This window comes from Mastigoproctus giganteus, chromosome 1 (genome assembly GCF_048544385.1).
Source record: "Mastigoproctus giganteus isolate SK-2022 chromosome 1, ASM4854438v1, whole genome shotgun sequence".
NCBI lineage: Eukaryota > Metazoa > Arthropoda > Arachnida > Uropygi > Thelyphonidae > Mastigoproctus > Mastigoproctus giganteus.
The window spans coordinates 151,644,556-151,664,804 of NC_143575.1; the positions used below are offsets into that span (position 1 = coordinate 151,644,556).

Sequence of the window (20,249 nt, forward strand, 5' to 3'; positions counted from 1 at the left end):
ACAGATAGAAGAATAGGGACGGATAGAGTAGGCATCCCCAAAGAGGTCAGTGGAGATGAGCCCCACCAGGCGAAATATGGGGGGGTAGGCAGGGAGGAAAGGAGACAGAGATCCGTCTCCTCCATTCCCTGCCTGGGGATGGGGTTTTAAAGGGAATGTTTAAAAGGAATGCTTATGTGACACCAGGCTGTCTCAACATTGCACTGGCAACCCATGTCAACTGGATATGCTTCCTTAGATTTTAACTATTTCTTAACTAACAGCATAACCACCCCTCCCTTCATATTCTGTCTGCCCTTTCTGTACTCACTGTACTTCCCAAATTCAAATTCTGCATTCCTTATATCTGAGTGACACCCTGTATCTGATTTCCCAACGTCTGCATTTGATGTCTCAACCAACACTTCAAATTCATCGAATTTATTTACTATACTCCTAGCCTTGATGTACATGCAAGTATAATGCACCTGTTCTTTCTGTTAGTAACCCTACCACAACCCATCCCTGTAGAAGCAGTCTCTCCTGTTAACAAGCACAGACCATGCTGATGAAAATTCTATCCCACGAGCCTTGCATAATCTCTCCAATGCCAAATTGATTGACAAGGCTCTTGTCATATATTCACTCCTGTCATTTCCTGACAGAATTGCGGACACTTTCAAATTTAACCCTAACTTGTGACCTTTTTTCAATATTGCCCCGTGCTTATCAAGTGATTCTGCAGGTCTCCTGCTCATAATGTTATCAACTTTTGCCCCTGGCAAACAAACTCTTGTCCTATTTCACCTATCCTTATGTAGAATATATTTTCAGTAACAATAGAGTTATTGGCATCAACTTGCCCCCATGGGATCAGCATATTCTTCCTTGGGGATTTCTGCTATGTTACTAATGATCAAGGGCAAGCCCTGGCATTGATGTGGAAAGACGAAAGTTTGATGGGTTCTCAAATTCAATTCCTTCAAGGGCATCCACTCTGTTCTTCAAGCCCTCATAAATTCCCATAACAATGCCGAGATGACACCAGATAACCTCACAATCCTTACATCGAGCACATACAAAGACATTCCCCTTGGCAATGTCATGTCCCATTCCTGCTAATGTCAAACAAGCCATATATTTCATTGTCTGCGATTTGGAGGACAACAGTGGAATACATATCAGTGATTCAGTTCCTCTTTCTGCAAGGGAAAAACAATGCAAAACAATCCATGAAGAAATGGTCACTGTTTAAGGGAAACGCTGCTCAGATTACATTGTTGTTGCATATTGCTATAAACAGTTGAAATGTGGAAGAGTCTCAGTTCATGATGAACAAATCCCCCAGGAAACCCAGCAATTCCTCTATTCTAGCTTCACAAACTTCTGAAATGGGTGAAGAGAATGTTGCAAATATTGAGCCATTGATCCTTGAATATTAGGATTAGCATTAGTTGAGGCATATGATTCAAGAAAGAAAGTTTATACAGCATCAGCCAAAAAAAAAAAAAAAAAACCCTTTCCATTTCACCCATCCGGTCACTCCAAATGTTTATCTAGTTCAGCCTTAAACTTATTTAAGCTATCAATTTCCACAACAAGAGATGGTAGTCTGTTTCTGCAATCAACTACGCGTTGGCTAAAGGCAAACTTCCGCACATCTATTCTACAACTGTCTTTCCTCAATTTGAACCTATGTCCCCTCGGGTTCTTAATCTGTGCAAGTGGAAGTATCCCATCAGCATTGAGCCTGCTCGAACCATACAAGGCCTTATACACCTCAGTCAGATCACCTCGCAAGTGCCTAGTCTGCAGATACTGCAACTTGCAGAACTTAAGCCTTTCTTCGTAAGTGTACCCCTTTGTTCATCTCACCAGTCTTGTTGTCCTCTCTGTACTCGTTCTGGCAACTCTACATCTTTTGAAAATTGAAGCCTCCAGACCTGTACACAGTACTCAAGGTGTGGCCTGACCATTGCCTTATACAAAGGGATAATCACCTCCTTGTCTCTGCTAGCAAAATTCCTATATAACATTGACAAAACTCCATGACCTGCTCTGGTAGCCCGTCTGCACTGCTCAGGGAACTTCATATCTGACTGCACAATTACTCCCAGGTGTTTTTCATTCACCACCTCCCTGAGTGTAGTGCCACACAGTTGGTACGTTTCTCTTGGGTTACTGCTACACATATGCAGTATTTTGCATTTGTCAATGTTAAACTCCAGTTGCCACTTCTCACCCCATCTGCCTAACTTTTCTAGATGCTGTTGCCGTAGCATACTGTCTTTACTGTTATTACCAACCCTGCCAACCTTTGTATCATCTTCAAACTTGGACATTAAGCCTGATATACTTTCTTCGATATCATTGATAAATACACAAAACAACAATGGGCCCAACACCGAACCCTTTTTTTTTTTTTTTTTTATTTGGTAGTTGTTGGCGCATCGGCTTCTGTGGCCATATTGCACCTCCCAAGGTTTTTGCAGTACTTTGATCCAAGCCCGAGGCGGGAATCGAACCCACGACCTTTGGGTTGCCGGGCAGGTACTTTACCCACTCGGCTAGCCCGGTCGGCCACCGAACCCTTGGAACTCCACTAATAACATTACCCCATGTAGAGCAGTGTCCATTTATTACCACTCAACTGTGTCTGAACTGTTACTGCAGTCTCTTCTAGGTATCATCTGTATCACCTCTTTACCCGGTGGCTCCATTATTTTCCCCAGAATAGAAGTTAAACTAGCAGGTATAATTATTTGTTTCACACTTTGATAAACCCCCTTTGTGAATTGGGTATACATTTGCCTATCTCCAGTACATGAGGACCTCCCCTGACTTTAAGGATGCTCCCATAATTATGGCTAAGGGTTTGCTTACTTCCCTTGCTGCCTCCTTCAGTATAACTGGATAGATTCCATCTGCCCCAGGTGCCTTTTTTATGCTGAACTTCAACAATTTCTCCTCCTATTTTCTCTCAGTTATTACAAAATCACTTAGCTCCCTTCCTTGAATAACTCCTCATGTGTGAATGTAGATGCAAAATACTGATTCAGTTTATCAGCTACTTGAACAATATTATCAATAGTCGAACCATCTATGTTAAGTTATTGTTGTTTGTTTGTTTGGTTTTTAGGAGCATTAGTAACTAAGGCCATATTGCTCCGGGGATATGCGGTGGTCATTCCCTGACCTTTCCGCATCCTCCGATTTGGTGGTCACGGGCTCGAACCCCAGTCTAATCAAGAAATGTGTGCTACGTACTGCTGCTCCCGGCTGCGGAGGTGCCCTATGTTAAGTGGATCAATACGATTACGTTCCCTTCGTTTTAGAGTTTACATAACTTAAGAACTCTTTGCTGTTTTTCTTTGCATCCTTTGTGAAAGATTTCTCGTAATCTGCCTTTGCCTGCCTAACTTCCTTTGTGACTTGATTACAGACTAGCTTATATCTGCTGTAGGGTTCTGTGTCGCTTTATAATTTATATGCATCCCATGCATTTTTCTTCTCAGACCCGAGCCTCATTAATTCATCTGACATCCATTTAGGCCTGATCCTCGAACAGTATTTCTTACTTAGTATGGAAAGCCTAGTAGCCTCCAATGTTAAATCCCCGAAGGTATCCCATTATACACCTCAATCATCAGTTGATTCCACTGTATAGAATTTAAAAACTGTCTGAGACAACTGTAGTGACCTTTACGAAAACAAAAACCCTTGAATTTACCCCTGATGGTAGTTACATATTTAAGAAAATCCAAAACCAGTACACTGTGATCACTATTACCAAGTGGTTCCTTTATCTGCAAATTCTTAATGCATGAATAATCACTGCTGATAATTAGATCAAGGGTATTACTCCCTTGGTTTTCTCTCGAACATGTTGCTGTAGAAAACAAGCCTCCAATAAATACAAAATCCAATAAATGTCGTAGATAAATATTATTCATACTGCATCGAGTGTGGCGTGGGATAAAGTCACTTGCATTCAGGCCTTAGGCAGAGGGGTCGGTTTGAAACTTTGGAGACTGTCTCCCGAGCAAGACAATGGAACAAGTAGTACTGTCCCCCGTAAGGTTACCACAAGAGAAGGGCAAGACCATCCATCCCCACTAACTGGAAGTGTTTCTTGCGCAACCATGCTAGTGACCACCCAGGAAGGAAGAAAATGTCAAAGCATGAAGTGGAGCATTGAAATGAATACATACATCATGCAAGCATACTATGAAATAACCAGGCTAGAGACCGATATCACAATTTACAGATCGCGACTACATACTAAGTGGCTAGAATGATACCCAGATATTCAGGTCACCAAACAGCGATTAGCAGAACAGAGAAGGAACATCGTCACGAAGAACCTAATAGCTCCTACCATCTTGGAAAAATCAAGCAGGATGTCAGCTATCTGCTACAAAGAATAGAGTCAATATGGAATCAGAGGAATAACAGCATACCATGGAACCGGAGGAGGAATAGCAAGAAGAAATACAACCAAGAGTAGCTGATGTGGAAAGAGACGAAGTCATGCTATCCAGAATAGAAGATGAGTGGAAGAAGGCCCTAACAGAATTCGAAGGAAATGACCCCACAAGAACCCACGTGATACCTAAGCAGAGGCCAAATAAAATCCTGTGGAGAGTAACCTCAATTGGCAAATGATGCAACATTACCTTGACAACAATGGTGCAATGCTGGAGGCTATCCAGCCAGCCGGTGCCTCCGTAGCCAGGTGGGAAGGAGCAGCAGTGCATAGCACACGTTTCTTGATTAGACCGGGGTTCGAGCCTGTCACCACCAAATACGGAGGATGCGGAAAGGTCAGGGAATGACCACTGCATATCCCGGAGCAATATGGCCTTAGTTGCTAATGCTCCTAAAAAAAAAAAAAATCCAGACAGCTGTATAATGTGCTGCCATAGCAGCCACTAGGATTAATGGAAAAGAAACGAGAGACCAGGAGCAGAAGAACCGAAAACAGAAGGAACCGCCAGCTTGGGAAAGAAGACTTCATCAGAAGATAGAAGAATTAAGTCAAGATAGGTCAGTTGACCGAGTACCAACAGGGTAATAGAAGTAAGAAATTGATTGGAAAGCTGAAGAGCATCCTCAAGAGAGAGACAGTGCCCACAGCAAACATGAGACCAGAAATCAGAGAATAGGAGAATATTTAGACACACTGAAACAGAACCTCCTCGCACTCAGCAAGAGACTACACCGATACAAAGAGAGCTCCCAAAGGAAAATAAGCAACCGAATCTTCGATCAGGACCAAAGAGCCTTCTACAGGAAACTGGGTGAAGACGAGAAAGCAGGAAACAGACCACCCTAGAAGAAGACGATTGAAGAATTCTGGGGAAATATCTGAAGCAGTGAAGTAAGACACAACAGCAGAGCATCCCGGATAGAAGTAGAATGGAAGAAAATGAAGGACATACAAGAGATGTGAGAGTGGGAGATTTGAGAAGAAGAAGTAAAACAGTCGATCAGGAACACCCACAACTGGCGAACCCCGAGAATTGATAACATCCACAACTACTGGTACAAGAAGCTCACCAGCACACAAGCACCTAGCAGAGCACTTCACTCGAATGATAAGCAATCTGGAGACAATTCCGAAGTTTCTCACTGAAGGAGTCACGTATCTGAAGCCTAAAGATGAATATACAAGAAACCCGGTGAAATACAAGCCAATCACATGCCTCCCAACGATGTACAAGATCCTGACCAGCTGCATAACTAACAAGATATCAGACCACTTAGAGAGTCAGAACATAATGGCCGAACCACAGAAAGGATGCAAGTGGAGGAGGAAAGGATGCAAGGAGCAATTAACCATAGATGCTGCAGTTATGGAGTAAGCCTTAAAGAAGCACCACAACCTATACGTGGCCTACATCAATTACCACAAGGCCTTCGACTCGGTACCTCATAGCTGGCTAATAAAGACCCTGAAGATCTATAAGGTCAATCTGATAGTGACAAACTTCCTAGGAGTGAAATGGAGTACCACCATTAAGGTTGAAAACATCACAACCAGGCCAATCCCCATTAGAAGAGGAATCTTTCAGGGAGATGCTCTGAGCCCACTATGGTTCTGTCTAGCAGTCAACCCACTATCCACCATGCTCAACGGCAGCAAGTATGGATATAACCTCAAAGAAGGAAGAAAGAACCTGTATACCCTCACCATCCGATGTACATGGATGACATAAAACTCTACACAGCAACCGAGAAGCAACTCCAGAAACTACTCCGGATTAACCGAAGAATTCAGCAAGGACATTAGGATGGAATTTGGTCTAGATAAATGCAAGACCCACACACTGCACCGGGAAAATTAGTTGTTCGAAACTACCAGCTGCTGACTGGTAAAGAGATCGAAGCTATGGCAGAAGGAGAGACCTACAAATACCTAGGGATGATGCAGGCTGAGCAGTTGGAACACAAGGAAATCAAGAAGTGCCTGACCTAAAAATATCGTCAGAGACTCAGAAGCCTGCTGAAAGCAAAATGGAACGGTGGGAACACAGTTAAAGCCAGAAACACCTATGCAACTCCAGTAATAACGTACACATTTGGGGTCATAGATTGGACTAATACCGAGCCAGAAGATTTCATCCGAAAGACAAGCACAATGATGACCAAGAGTCGCCAACACCACCTGAAGTCAGCAGTAGAGAGAGAATAACAATACCTTGGAAAGAGGGAGGAAGGGGCCTGATAGACCTAAGAGAACAACAGAAAACAGCGATAGTTAACCTGAAAGATTACTTCAAGAGCAACACAGCACCACTCCACCAGGCCATAAGGAAGATAGATAAGTGGTATACCCCACTCACCCTAAGCGAGGAAACCTCTCCCGCACAAACGGTACAAGAAATGAAGATAGAAAGATGGGCAAAGAAGACACTCCATGGCTGACACTACAGTGACCTCCATCAAGATCACATCAATAACATTGCTTCCAATGCATGGCTCACAAGTGGGACCCTCTTCCCCAAGACTGAAGGATTCATGCTGGCCATTCAAGACCAGGAAATCAACACAAGAAACTATAGAAAATACTTCGCAAAGGAGCCCGGAATGTCAGATGACACATGTCGACAATGCCACCTGTCCTCAGAAACGATCCAACACATCACCGCGGGTGCAAGGTGATCACCCAGACTGAGTACACTCATAGACACGACCAGGTAGCTAGGATAATACATCAGAAGCTAGTGAGGAAATACCAGTTGACCAAAGAAAGTGTACCATAATACAAGTACGAACCCCAGGCAGTACTAGAGACCCGAACCCACAAGCTGTACTGGGGCCGCACTATAATAACGGATAAGACCATCCCGCACAACAGACCGGACATAACCCTTGTGGACAAGATGGAAAAGGCTACCTACCTGATTGATATAGCTGTGCCGAACACTATTAGTGTCCGGAAAAAATTAGGAAGTACACGAACCTGAGACGTGAGATCAAGAAGATGTGGCATATGCATGAAGTATCAACCCTTCCGATCATCGTGTCAACAACCGGTATGGTACCAAAGACTCCACATAGCAGCCTAACAGCAATAAGTCTCCCAGAGAACACCATCCATGAACTCCAGAAAGTTGCAATCCTTAATGCCTGTAGAATAGTCACAGATTTCCTCAACCGACAGTAACACCAGGGATTACAATCACCCTGTGTACTTGGTAGCAGTACCCGTCACGGAGTGGAATACCCCAATCAGGGAGAAATAATATAAGAGCAACAATAATAATAATAATGGCATTAAGGGTAGGTTACTGCTGTGGACGAAAAGATGAGGGTGGTTATCAACAGGCACTGCCTTTTTTGGTCTGATATTATTCCCCCGTCCTCCTCCAGAGTTCTGTGCTGGTTCATTGTTGTTCGTGATATTGATTAAAGATGTTGATGAAGGAATTCAAGTTTAAGGTCTAAGATTGCAGTTGATGTAAAGATTGGCAGGGTGGTTAATGACAATAATCAGGGTATACTATTGCAACAATATCCAGAAAAGTTAAGCAGATGGGATTAGAACCTTGCATTTTTTTATTTTTGAAGTTTAATGCCCTTGACAAATGCAAAATACTTCATATTTGTAGTAGTAACCCCAGGTTAACATACCAACTGTATGGTTCTGCCCTCAGAGTAGTGTAGAATGCAAAAGACCTTTTGGGGTATTCATGCAGTCAGATACATGTATAAAGTTTTCTGAGAAGATAAGCTTCCAGGACAGTTCATGGGTTTTATGTGTTGTTCATGTGTGTACTGCAGACATTTGCTTTCTTGCATGATTTGCCACTACTGATAATAATAACCATTGAAAATCTAATTGCTTCTGCTTTATTTCATGTTTTATGCACTGGTGCAGTTACCTAGAGGAACTGCACCAGTTCATTAAAGTTTATTAACCTAGAGGAAGTCACTGCACTGGTGCAGTGACTTCCTCTAGGTTAATAAACTTTGGCATATCTTTATTGGGTTTAGTAGTAAAAGAGTAGAGCTGGAAATATCCAGCATTCAGAAGTTGGAATTAGCAAATATCTGGCACTCTTTGAATATTCCCTTCTATCATGTTGACTATACAAGCTAATGTAAAAAACCACATATATGCATGATTTATGTAGGATAATCATAAATGACACACAATCTAGGAACTAGATTGTGTGTCATTGTTAGTAAGTATTTGCAACATATAAATAGCATTCATTCAAGTCGTTCAATAATAGTTTATAGTATAGTACTTAAAAGTATAGTATTATTTATAGTGATTTGATTTCTGAAATCATATTGTGTTATTATATACCTCATATTAAAAAAAAAAAAAAAATGGATAATTGCAACCCATATTGGAGGCATCATTTGAATCCACAAATTTTAATTCTTAGGCAGGTATATTATGGACCAATCCAGCAGTACAGGTTAACATTTTGGCTTAATGCAGCAGAGATTATGGGGATCAGAGCTACTGTAATATCTAATAAAAATACAGGTAGTTCTTGACTTTACTAGTTAATTCGTTTCTAGCGTGTTCTCGTAAAGCGAAAACTCGTAAAGCAGGAATTTATTTCCCATAGACATAATGTTAAAAATGGGGATTACATTATCAACAATGAAATTAGTTGGTTAATTAATTTATGTTTAAACAATGATTGATTTATCCAAAGAAATGAAAACGTAGCCTGTAAAATCAAGCAAATTATAATATTAGAGAAATTATTTATGACTTACAAATGTGAAAGAACGTTTATTCTTCTTCATCATCATCATCGACTAAATGCACACTCGTTGATCACTCATCATTTGCTCAGCACTCTTTGATTTGTTGCACAAGGAGTCGTCTTCTTCAGAAATGCTTCAAGAAGCGTTTATTTCCAAGATAATCCTCTCTTTTCTTTGACAATTTCAATAACATGCATAAGAATTTTTTAACGGAACGCACAGATTGCAACTAACACGATTTGCGTGGAGTAACAAGTTTATGAAGCTTAAAAAAAAAAGGAATGAAGAGAAGATTCTGAAAATTTATTTCTGTTTTTTTATACGATTGAAGATTTCAGTAAAGGGCAAACACATTTCACCATAATAATGTAAAAACCCACACAATTCTAGCTATCGGTATTTTCACAAATGCAATAACATTGAGTTTACTAACCGTTTATAATTGCTTGCAGTAACAAAAGCCCAATAAATCGGAAAGTGCAAATTGTTTTTATTGTTTTATGGTCATGACCTCCAGAAATGTGCTTTAGAAAAATATCACAAAGCCGTTTAAAATTGGTTCTTATAACTTATGATAACGATGAAAGTGTAGTGCCTTTAATGATTTGAATTGGTAACTAATACAAATTACACAAAAAAAGACCTTTTAGGGATTTATATAGCGAAAATTTGAACTTCCGAGGTCGTGGAATGAATTACCAAAAAACAATGTGTTATTGGGTTCACAGTACAATATTTTCACAATACGATGGGATTAACATTGTAAAGCAGGGTACACTGTATGTATAGCTATGCATGTGGTTTGATATGCAGTACAGTAAACCACCGCTATTCGCGGGGGTTACGTTCCTGAGAAATGCCGCGAATACCGAAAATGCAAATACTGAGTTATGGCTCCCATAGTAATAAAGGGGTTCCGTTCCAAAGTATGAAATATATAAGAAAAACTAGTCTAAAATTTTGTCTATGTATGTATTATATGTACCTTCATAATATGACTATGTACATAGACAGTACATAGTGAAATGCAAGCATATGGCATTGAAATGAAAATAAGAAATACTTTAATATTAAATGTAATATTTATTAGAAATTTCAAACAAATCTTTCAAACCAGTGCCTTTGCTAACTAAAATAACTTATCCGCCAGTGCTATTACCAGTTTCGCTTAAGTGTTGATAAAGGAGTTTTGCCTTTTCATGATTAATGAGTGAACTTAACGGAATTTTATTTTGAGTTCAGTCTTCTATCTACAGATTTAAAGCTTTTCCATTTTTTTCTAATTTAACATCACGAGTTACAGAGCAAATTTTTGAAGCAATTAGCAAGTTTTCACGGACACTATGGCGGATTTTTTCTTCTGATTTCTTGATTGATCGTACCGTTGACTCATTGATTTTATAATGTTTTGTCACTGAGAAGACACTTTCACCATTAGAAATTTTGTCTAATAACTCAATTTTATTCGCCAATGTCATCACCTTCTTTGATAATTTCACATTCACATTTCCCTTGTTATTCGTAGCCAAATTTTTGTGTGGGTTAGAAAGAACTTGTCCAAATAAAGTCACTTTCTTCCGTTAACACACTCGAAAAAGTCTGTTACACTGCAAAATGGTAGATTTATTAATTTTGTAAGCATATCAATTTATAAATTGATAAATTTATTCAATTTTAAAAAGCATATAAATTAAAAACAAACGACGAAACCTTCCATGGCAAGTGCATAACACATACCGAACAAGGATTAGCAAGAAACATCCACGCTCCCGATTTTGTCACCCCCGCACCCACCCACTGAGCGCTGTTTTGACCGGGAAAGATAATTTTAGCCACGCCCATGTTTAGCCACGCCCATGTTTTTTTATGGCGGAAAAGGTTCACGCCGCTTTAAAATTCACATTTTTTTAGTTTTCATTTTATGTTAAATCAGCGACCGCGAATATCGGGGGTTTACTGTATTTATTAATGTTTAGCATTCATTTTTTGCAATTAATGTTCATATTTTTGATTTTGTTGATACTTGACACTTGGAAAAAAAAAAAAAAAAGAACTCGTAAAGCGTGAACTGCCTGTAATGAATTACCCCTGAATTTTAGAATATATGCATAACCTTAAAAAAAAACTGGTATTTTTCAAAAATCTGGCCTATGCTGGGTCCCACATATGTCGGATTTATTAGAGTCTACTCTATTAAAATTCCCTATATTGAACAAGCCAGGATTTCAACCTGTAATATCTGCATCTGTATTTAGATGTAGTGTAACTTAGCCACTGGCAATTATAATAATGAATATGGAATTTTATTTTTGCATATCTTAAATTATCATTTATGCTTTACTAAAATATATATATAATATTAAATCATCCATTACAACCAATTATGGTTGGAAAATTAAAAAATAAAATCAGATCAGTGAGTATATTCTAAAATATTTATATATCCTCAACTTGAATTTGAAAAACTAACTTGATTGGACAGTCTCTTTGGGCTTTTGTTCAGTTTTAATATATTCGACTTGCCTAAATGATCTTAAAAGTAATATGAATGTTTATATATTTTTTCCTTTATTTTGTATAGTGGTAATACTTTGCAGCTACTTGTTGTTCCAAAAGAAGATGATATCCTTCAGTTGGTGAGTGTGTTCCCAGGTTTCTTTCTTTTTTTTTTTAAATTTAAAATGTAGTACCTTTCTTGATTCATTTTGTAGGACTATTACCACAAAGTGAACAATTTAAGAATTAATTATTGTGATCCAACCATATTATATTTAAAAGTAATACTAATGTTACTGGATCAGTAACTTTTTTTTTTTTTTTTTTTTGTCAACAGATTATATAAACTACAGATTGGCAAGTCATTTCTATGGGGATGCTTCCATGACAAAGTGTATTGGAACCGTATTATCCAGTTCATTTATTTTAGAGATAGAGAATTGAATTGGATAGCCTCAGCTTAGGATGATTTAGTCAAAACAGTTATTTTTTAAACAATATGGAGCTTCATCAATTTTTTATCACTCTTCTACAGGCTTCTGTTTGTTTCCTAATTTCTGATTACAAAACTCGTCAAAATTAGGAAAACCAGGAAAATTATTATTATTATTGCTCTTGATATTATTTCTACCTGATTGAGGGTTCCACTTCGTGACGGGTATTGCTACCCATACACAGGGTGGCTCTTGTTATGTCTGGTGTTACTGTTGGTTGAGGAACTTCAGGGGCTCACATCTGGCGAATATGGGCTTGGCACACCTGGGGTCCTGGGCTGAATATCATCATTCTTCTCTCTCTTTTGATGAACCCCCTCTACTTCTGACTCTTGTTCTCTCTCTCTCTCTCTCTCTCTCTCTCTCTCTCTCTCTCTCTCTCTCTCTCTCTCTCTCAGGGTAATTCAGAAATTATTTTTGGCTGGTGCAGTATAAGCCTCGGGCTTTCTTGCCCCATATTACTAATGATAATAACTCTGACTATCCTACAGGCATTCAGGATTGCAGCTTTCTAGAGTTCCTTATAGGTGTTCATTGGGAGACCTATTGCTGCTAGGTGATTATGTAGGGTCTTTGGCATCATACCGATGGTTGATGCGATGATCGGGATGGTCCTTACTTGTTATATATGCCATATCTTTGATCACCTATCTTAGGTTTGTGTACTTTCTTATTTTTTCCCCATGGGTTTTCTTCAGGTTGCCAGTGTTGGTTTTTGCTATGTCAATCAGATAGGTAGCCTTTTCTCTCTTGTCCACAAGGGTTATGTCCAGTCTGTTGTGCGGTATTGTCTTATCCGTTATTATGGTGCAGTCCCAGTACAGCTTGTAGGTTGGAGGCTCCAGTACTGCGAGGGGGTTCATGCTTATAGCATGGTACACTTTCATTGATCAACTGGTATTTCCTTGCTAGCTTCTGATTGTCTATGAGCGTACTCAGTCTGGGTGATCGCCTTGCATCCCGTGATGTGTCGGATCTTTCTGAGGACATGTATCGTTGGACACTCCTGGCTCCTTGGTGGTGTATTTTCTATAGTTTCTGGTGTTGATTACCTGGTCTTGGATGGCGAGCATAAATCCTTCAGTCTCAGGGGAAGAGCGGAGCGCCCCGCATGTGAGCGATGCATTGGAAGCAGTTTTATCTATGTGATCTTGATGGAGATCATTGTAGTGTCTGCCCCAGAGTGTGTTCTTTTCCCATCTTTCTAGCTTCAATTCTGCCTTCTGCATGGGAGAGGACTTTTCGCTTAGGTTGAGTGGGGTATACTGCTTGTCTGTCTTCTTTATGACCTGGTAGAGTGCTTCTTTGTGTTTCTAGAAGTAATCCTTCAGGTTAGCAATTGCTGTTTTCTGTTGCTCAATGAGATCTACCAGGCCCCATCCTCCTTCTTTCCAAGCAATTGTCAGTCTCTCCACAGCTGACCTTGGGTAGTGTTGGCGGTTCTTGTTCATCATTGTTCTTGTCTTTCTCATGATATCGTCCAGCTTGGTGTTAGTCCAATCTATGACCCCCGACGGAGTATATTAGAACTAGGACTGCATAGGTGTTTATGGCTTTAACAGTGTTCCCTTCCCTCTGTTCTGCTTTGCTTTCAGCAGGCATCTGAGTCTCTGATGGTATTTTTTGTCAGGCAGGACTTAATTTCCTTGCACTGTCACTGCTGAGCCTGCATCATCCCCAGGTATTTATAGGCCTTTCCATCTGCCATGGCTTTGATCTCTTTACCAGTCAGCAGCTGGTAGTTTCAGCCAACTAATTTTCACTGGTGCAGTGTGTGGGTCTTGCATTTGTCTAGACCAAATGCCATCCTGATGTCCTTGCTGAATTCTTTGGTGATCCGGAGTAGTTGTTGGAGTTGCTTTTCGGTTGCCGCGTAGAGCTTGATGTTATCCATGTACATCGTTTGGGTGAGGGTGTACAGGTTCTCCCTTCCTTCTATAGGTGATATCCATACTTGCTGCTGTTGAGCATGGTGGATAGTGGGTTGATTGCTAGACAGAACCATAGTGGGCTCGGCATCTCCCTGAAAGATGGGAACTGGCCTGGTTGTGGTGTTCTCGACCTTAATGGTGGTACTTCATCTCTCTCTCTCCTCGTTTCTCCTAGGAAATTTGTCACCATCGGATTGATTTTGTAGATGTTCAGTGCCTGTATTAGCCAGCTATGAGGTATGGAGCCGAAAGCCATGCAGTAATTGATGTAGGCTGTGTACAGGTTGTGGTGCTTCTTGTATGCTCTATAACTGCAGCATCTATGGTTAATTGCCCCTTTCATCCTGGTCCTTCCATAGCCAGGATGAAAGGAATGAGAAACTTTGGGATTGTCTCTGGGTGCCTTATCATTTGGGTGAACTGCTCTGCCAGGTGCTTGTGCGTGCAAGTGAGTTTCTTGTACCAGGAATTGTGGATGTTATCTATTCCTGGAGTTCGCCAATTGTGAGAGTTCCTGATTATCTGTTTTACTTCTTTCTCCCGAATCTCCCACTCTCTCATCTCTTGTACGTCCCTGGTTTTCTTCCGTTCTAGTTCTATAGAGGGAGCTTGGCTGTTATGTCTTACTTCCCTGCTCCACATGTTGCCCCAGAACTCATTAATTGCTCGGGTGGTCCATTCCTTTCGCTTCCCCCTTTTCTCCGAGACTCCTGTAGAAGGCTCATTGGTCCTCATAGAAGTCCCACCATGCATAACATCACAATTTTTCATAAGGATAGAATTGCAGATGGTCCTGCTCATGGAGGAGTGGCTATCCTTGTGGGTAACCAGACCCCAGTTCAGCCCTTGCTAATTACAACCAGCATAGAGGCTGTTGTAATTCGCCTTACAGTGGGATTTTTATTAACCGTGTGCTCTATTTATTTGCCACTTGGGACTGACATCTCCCAGGAAGACCTTGATGATCTTGTAACGCAGTTGCCGCCCCCTTTCTTACTTCTCGGGGATATGAATGGACATAACACCCTGTGGGGTAGTGCTACCATCAATAGAAAGGGACAAGTCATAGAGCATATGGTAAATGACAATGACCTTTCCCTTCTAAATACTGGAACAAATACCTTCTTCCACACTGTACGTTTTCTGCCATTGATCTCTCTATCTGCTCCCCTTCTCTGCTCCCTTCACTCACTTGGAATGTGGAGGAGAATCCATACAGAAGTGATCACTTCCCTGTGATAACCTCGTTACACAGTGGGAGACTGTGTCTTCCTTTCAGGTTACCACGGCGGAAGACTGATCAGGCTGACTGGACTGCCTTCCAACATCAGGCAAATTTTGACCTGAGTACCGTCAGTCAGGAGCCTATCAATGATGCAGTAACGTACATCACAGAAATTATCGTCCAAGCAGCTGCGAATGCTGTTCCAAAAACATCTGCCCGGTTTCCACCATTTCCCAAACCTTGGTGGAATTCACAATGCACAGAAGCAAAAAAGGCTCAAAACAAAGCGGGGGGATATTCCGTTGATATCCTACCATGACCAACCTTATAGCCTTTAAACGTGCACGAGCCAAAGCACGCTATATCCGCCGTCAGGGTCAAAAGGAATCGTGGATCCGTTTTACTTCATCAATTACTCAGTCCACTAGTACTAAGTTGGTCTGGGATAAAATCCGGAAAATGAAGGGAAAATATACATCTCACCCTTCAATCCTAGATTATAATGGATGCATTATTGCAGATCCAGCTGCAATAGCCAATTCTCTTGGGAAACATTCTCTAACATCTCTGCAACATTTTCGTATTCCCCAGAGTTCCTGGTCCTGAAACATAAAATCGAAAAACAGGCACTTAATTTTAAGTCTAAGAGCCTTTATCCCTACAACGGGGCATTCACTATTCAGGAACTGAAAAGAGCCCTCACTCTTTCCAAAGCAAGTGCTGTTGGACCAGATGGCATCCATTATGAAATGATTAAACATCTTTCACCAAAATCTATGGGATTATCTGCTCCTTCTAAATAACAGAATCTTTTTTTGAAGGGCAGTTTCTGGATTCCTGGTGCAAGGCAATTGTTCTTGCCTTTGTTAAGCCAGGAAAGGATCCAAAAGTCACTACTAATTATCGTCCTATTGCTCTGACTAGCTGTCTGTGCAAAATCCTGGAGAGAATGGTTAATTTTCATTTAATATGGTATTTAGAATCAAATGACCTTCTCTCCAACATCAAGTGCGGCTTCCGAAGGAACCGGTCCACTGTGGACCATCTTATTAGACTGGAAACATCCATCCGGGATGTTTTCCTAAAATGCGAACACTTGGTGTCAGTGTTCTTTGATATGGAGAAAGCGTGTGACACAACTTGGAGATTTGACATCTTAAAAGATTTGCATAGCCTTGGTCTTAGAGGGCATCTCCCCATTTTTATTAAAATCTTTCTAGCCAATCGATCTTTCCAAGTTCGTGTGGGATCCTCACTCTCTTGTTCCTTTAGCCAAGAAGAGGGAGTACCACAGGGATCAGTTTTAAGTGTCACGCTTTTCGCCATCAAAGTAAATTCCATCACAGAACAACTTCCTCCAACTGTAAACAGTGCCCTCTATGTTGATGACTTTAGCATATTTTGTCAGTCATACAACATGAGCTTTATTGAAAGACAACTGCAAAAAGCCATTGATCGCCTTAATTCCTGGGCACTTGCTAATGTCTTCGGGTTCTCTCCAGAGAAGACCGTTTGCGTACATTTTTGTCGTAAGCATAATCTTCATCCTGAACCTGAATTAAGGCTCGGACAAAATGCTATTCCAGTAGCGGCTGACACAAAATTCTTGGGACTCATATTTGATAAAAAGCTGACCTTTCTGGATCACATCTGTCAACTCCGCACAAAGTGCACAAGAGGGCTAAATATTCTGCGCTCTCTTTCCTCTACATTAAATTTCATATCTGACTGCATTATTGTGCAGTCAGATATGAAATTTTCTGTTGAATGCAGGAAGGCTGCCAGAACAGTCCATGGAGTCTTGTCAATGATATACAGAATTTTGCTAGCAGAGATAAGGAAGTGATTATCCTTTTGTATAAGGAGATGGTCAGCCCACACCTTAAGTATTGCATCATAGGTATGGTGGCTGCAATTTTGGAAGGATGTAGAGCTGTTGGAACGAGTACACACAGAAGGGCAATGAGCTTTAGAGGAATAAAGGGTTCTGCAAATTGCATTGCCTGTAGGTGATCTGATTGAGGTGTATAAAGCTTTGCATTGTTTGAGTAAGCTCAATGCTGATGGGATTCTTCCTCTTGTTCTGATTATGCACCTGAGGGGGCATAAATTCAATGAAGTTGAATAGTTGAAGAATAAATGTGTGGAAATAAGCCTTTACCAAGTGGGTGGTTGATAGCTTAAATAAATTGAAGGAAGAACTGGACAAACTTTTGGATTGAATGGATGGGTGAAATGGGAAGTGTTTTTTTTTTTTTTTTTACCCGTGCTGTACAAGTGTGCTTTTTTGCATCATATGCCTCTATTAATGTCAATGCTAAGACTTTCTTTATATCGATGGTGAAAGGAATGGTTGAATTACATTGGTCCACTTAGTGTCAGTGGTTTACTGTTTGATGATCTGCTCAGGTTGCTAATAAAGTAAATAGGTATTTGCATCTGTATTCTTGCATGAAGAATTCTTGAGGATTGTGGAATGCCAGAATTTCACCAAAATCTAATAGTGAGCTAAATGACTTTGTGATAACTGAGAGGGAAATGAAAGAGAAATTATTAAAGCTTAACATAAAAAAAGGTGCCTGTGGTGGATAGCATCTATCCAATTATATTAAGGGAGGCAGCAAAGGAGGTAAGTAAACCCTTAGCCATAATTATGAGAGAACCTTTGGATTAAGGGAAAGTCCTCTTGGTCTGGAGATGTCAAATGTATCTCCAATTCACAAAGGGAGATCAAAAGGTGACATGGGTAATTAAAGACATGTTAGTGTGATATCTGTTCCAGGAGAAAACTGTGGAGTCTCTGTTTAAAGAAGTAATACAGAACCATTTTGACAGAATGCAATTATACTGCAGTCACAGCTTGGAGATGCATTCCTGTCTGTTTTATCTGATTGGATACTGTGATGCTAGAGAATTTTGATATCATATACTTAATTTCACCGAGATTTTGATACTGTTGCACATAAAATTGTGCTGTACAAATTGGAGCAGCGTGGCATTAAAAGCAATTTAACTGCTCTGGATAAAGGGATGGTTGAGTGGGAGAAGACAGAAAATGGTTCATAATGGACACTGTTTGTGGACTAATGTTATTATTGGAGTTCTCCAGGGTTTAGTTCTCAGTTGTTGTTTTCTGCATTTATTAATAATACGGATGAAAGTGTATCAGGCTGAATTTGTATGTTTGCAGATAATATAAAGGTAGGCATGGGAGTTAAGCTACTGGAACAAAATGAAAAAAAAAAAAAAAATTAGGGAGAGGCGCTGACAAATCACAATTAAGTTTAACATTGATAAATAAAATAAATAAATAAATTTTCTGTTTATGCTCCAGCACGAAAACCAAGTCAGTAGAGTTTACAATAAATCGTCAATACAAATATTTATCGTATTTAGTAGTCACGGGCTTGAACCTCGGTCCACTCAAGGAACGCGTGCTACGCGCTCTCGCTTCTGACCACTGGGCTACGTCAGGCCTAGATGCAAAGTATTGCGTATGGAGAGCAGTAAATCCAGAGTAATGTACCAACTGTGTTTTACTATGCACAGGGAGTGGAAAATGAAAAATAATGGGAGGTAATTGTGCAGTCAGATATGAAGTTCTCTGAGCAATGCAGACAGATTTCCAGGACAGCCCGTGGCATTTTTTTTTTTCAATGATATGCAGGAACTTTGCTAGTAGGGGATTAGGAGGTCATTATTAGAGGTGAAAGTGACTCATGCACTGCTTCTATTGGAATGAGCAGAAGCCTGAAAAACAAGATGCAGGATATTTCAGAGCCTGCTGGGAGTCATTGCGGTACAAGTAAACACATGGATTGTGTTATAGTAGCTAAGAATAGAAACAGGTGCATGTATGTACACCAATGCTAGGAGTTTGGTAAATAAATTTGATGAATTTGAGGTATTGCTCAAAGCATCAAAGGTGGATATTGTTGGGATATCAGACACGTGGTGTCACGCAGATATAAGCAATGCAGAACTGGAATTTGGGGAGTACAACGTCTACAGAAAGGATAGGAAGGGTGGAGGAGTAGTAGTAGTGGCATGTGATGCAAGAAAGCATGTGTATGAGCCTATGCAGCATCAGCCAAAAAAAAAAAAATCACACCATTCCCTCCAAATGCCTGTCCAGTTCCTCCTTAAATTTATTTAACTTATCAACTTCCACAACGATAGACGGAAGTTTGTTCCAGCAATTAACCACCCGCTGGCTAAATGCAAATTTCCACACATCTATTCTACATCTGTCTTTTCTTAATTTGAATTTATGCCTCCTTAGGTTCATAATCTGAACAAGTGGAAGGATCCCATCAGAATTCAGCGTGCTCAACCCATTCAAGGCCTTATGCACCTCAATCAGATCACCGTGCAGGTGCCTAGTCTCCAGCCACTGCAATTTGCAGAACTTAATCCTCTCTTGGTAAGAGGATCCATTCATTTCCCTCACCAATCTTGTTGCCCTTCTCTGTACACGCTCAAGTAAATCTTCATCCTTCCTAAAATGAGGCCTCCAGACCTGTACACAGTACTCAAGGCGTGGCCTGACCATTGCCTTATACCGAGGGATAATCACCTCCATTTCCCTGCTAGCAAAATTCCTATATATCCAAAACCCCATGAACTGCCCTGGCACCCTGTCTGCATTGCTCAGAAAACTTCATATCTGCCTGCACAATTATCTCCTGAAATCCAAATACATGATATCAGAATTATTTTTTGCATCCAGTTCCTTTGTAACCATATCATAATATCCTATCAAATTTGTCAGGCAAGACTTTCCCTCAACAAACCCATGCTGTCTCTGAATTATTGCTGAAAGTCTTGTCTAGATGATCCTGCAATGCATCTTTAACCATTGACTCCATTATTTTACCCGGAACAGAAGTT

General features: G+C 40.4%; 1 protein-coding gene across 6 annotated transcripts in view; it reads left to right on the forward strand.

Annotated features, from left to right (window-relative positions):
* The window catches only part of RhoGAP19D (Rho GTPase activating protein at 19D), a 661,344-nt gene that overhangs the window by 216,723 nt on the left and 424,372 nt on the right, over positions 1-20,249 (forward strand). For all 6 annotated transcript variants that reach the window (XM_090374624.1, XM_090374649.1, XM_090374631.1 and 3 more), the window contains one exon: positions 11,795-11,849. In XM_090374624.1, coding sequence (XP_090230750.1) covers positions 11,795-11,849 — 55 coding nt within the window. The remainder of the gene's footprint in view (positions 1-11,794; positions 11,850-20,249) is intronic.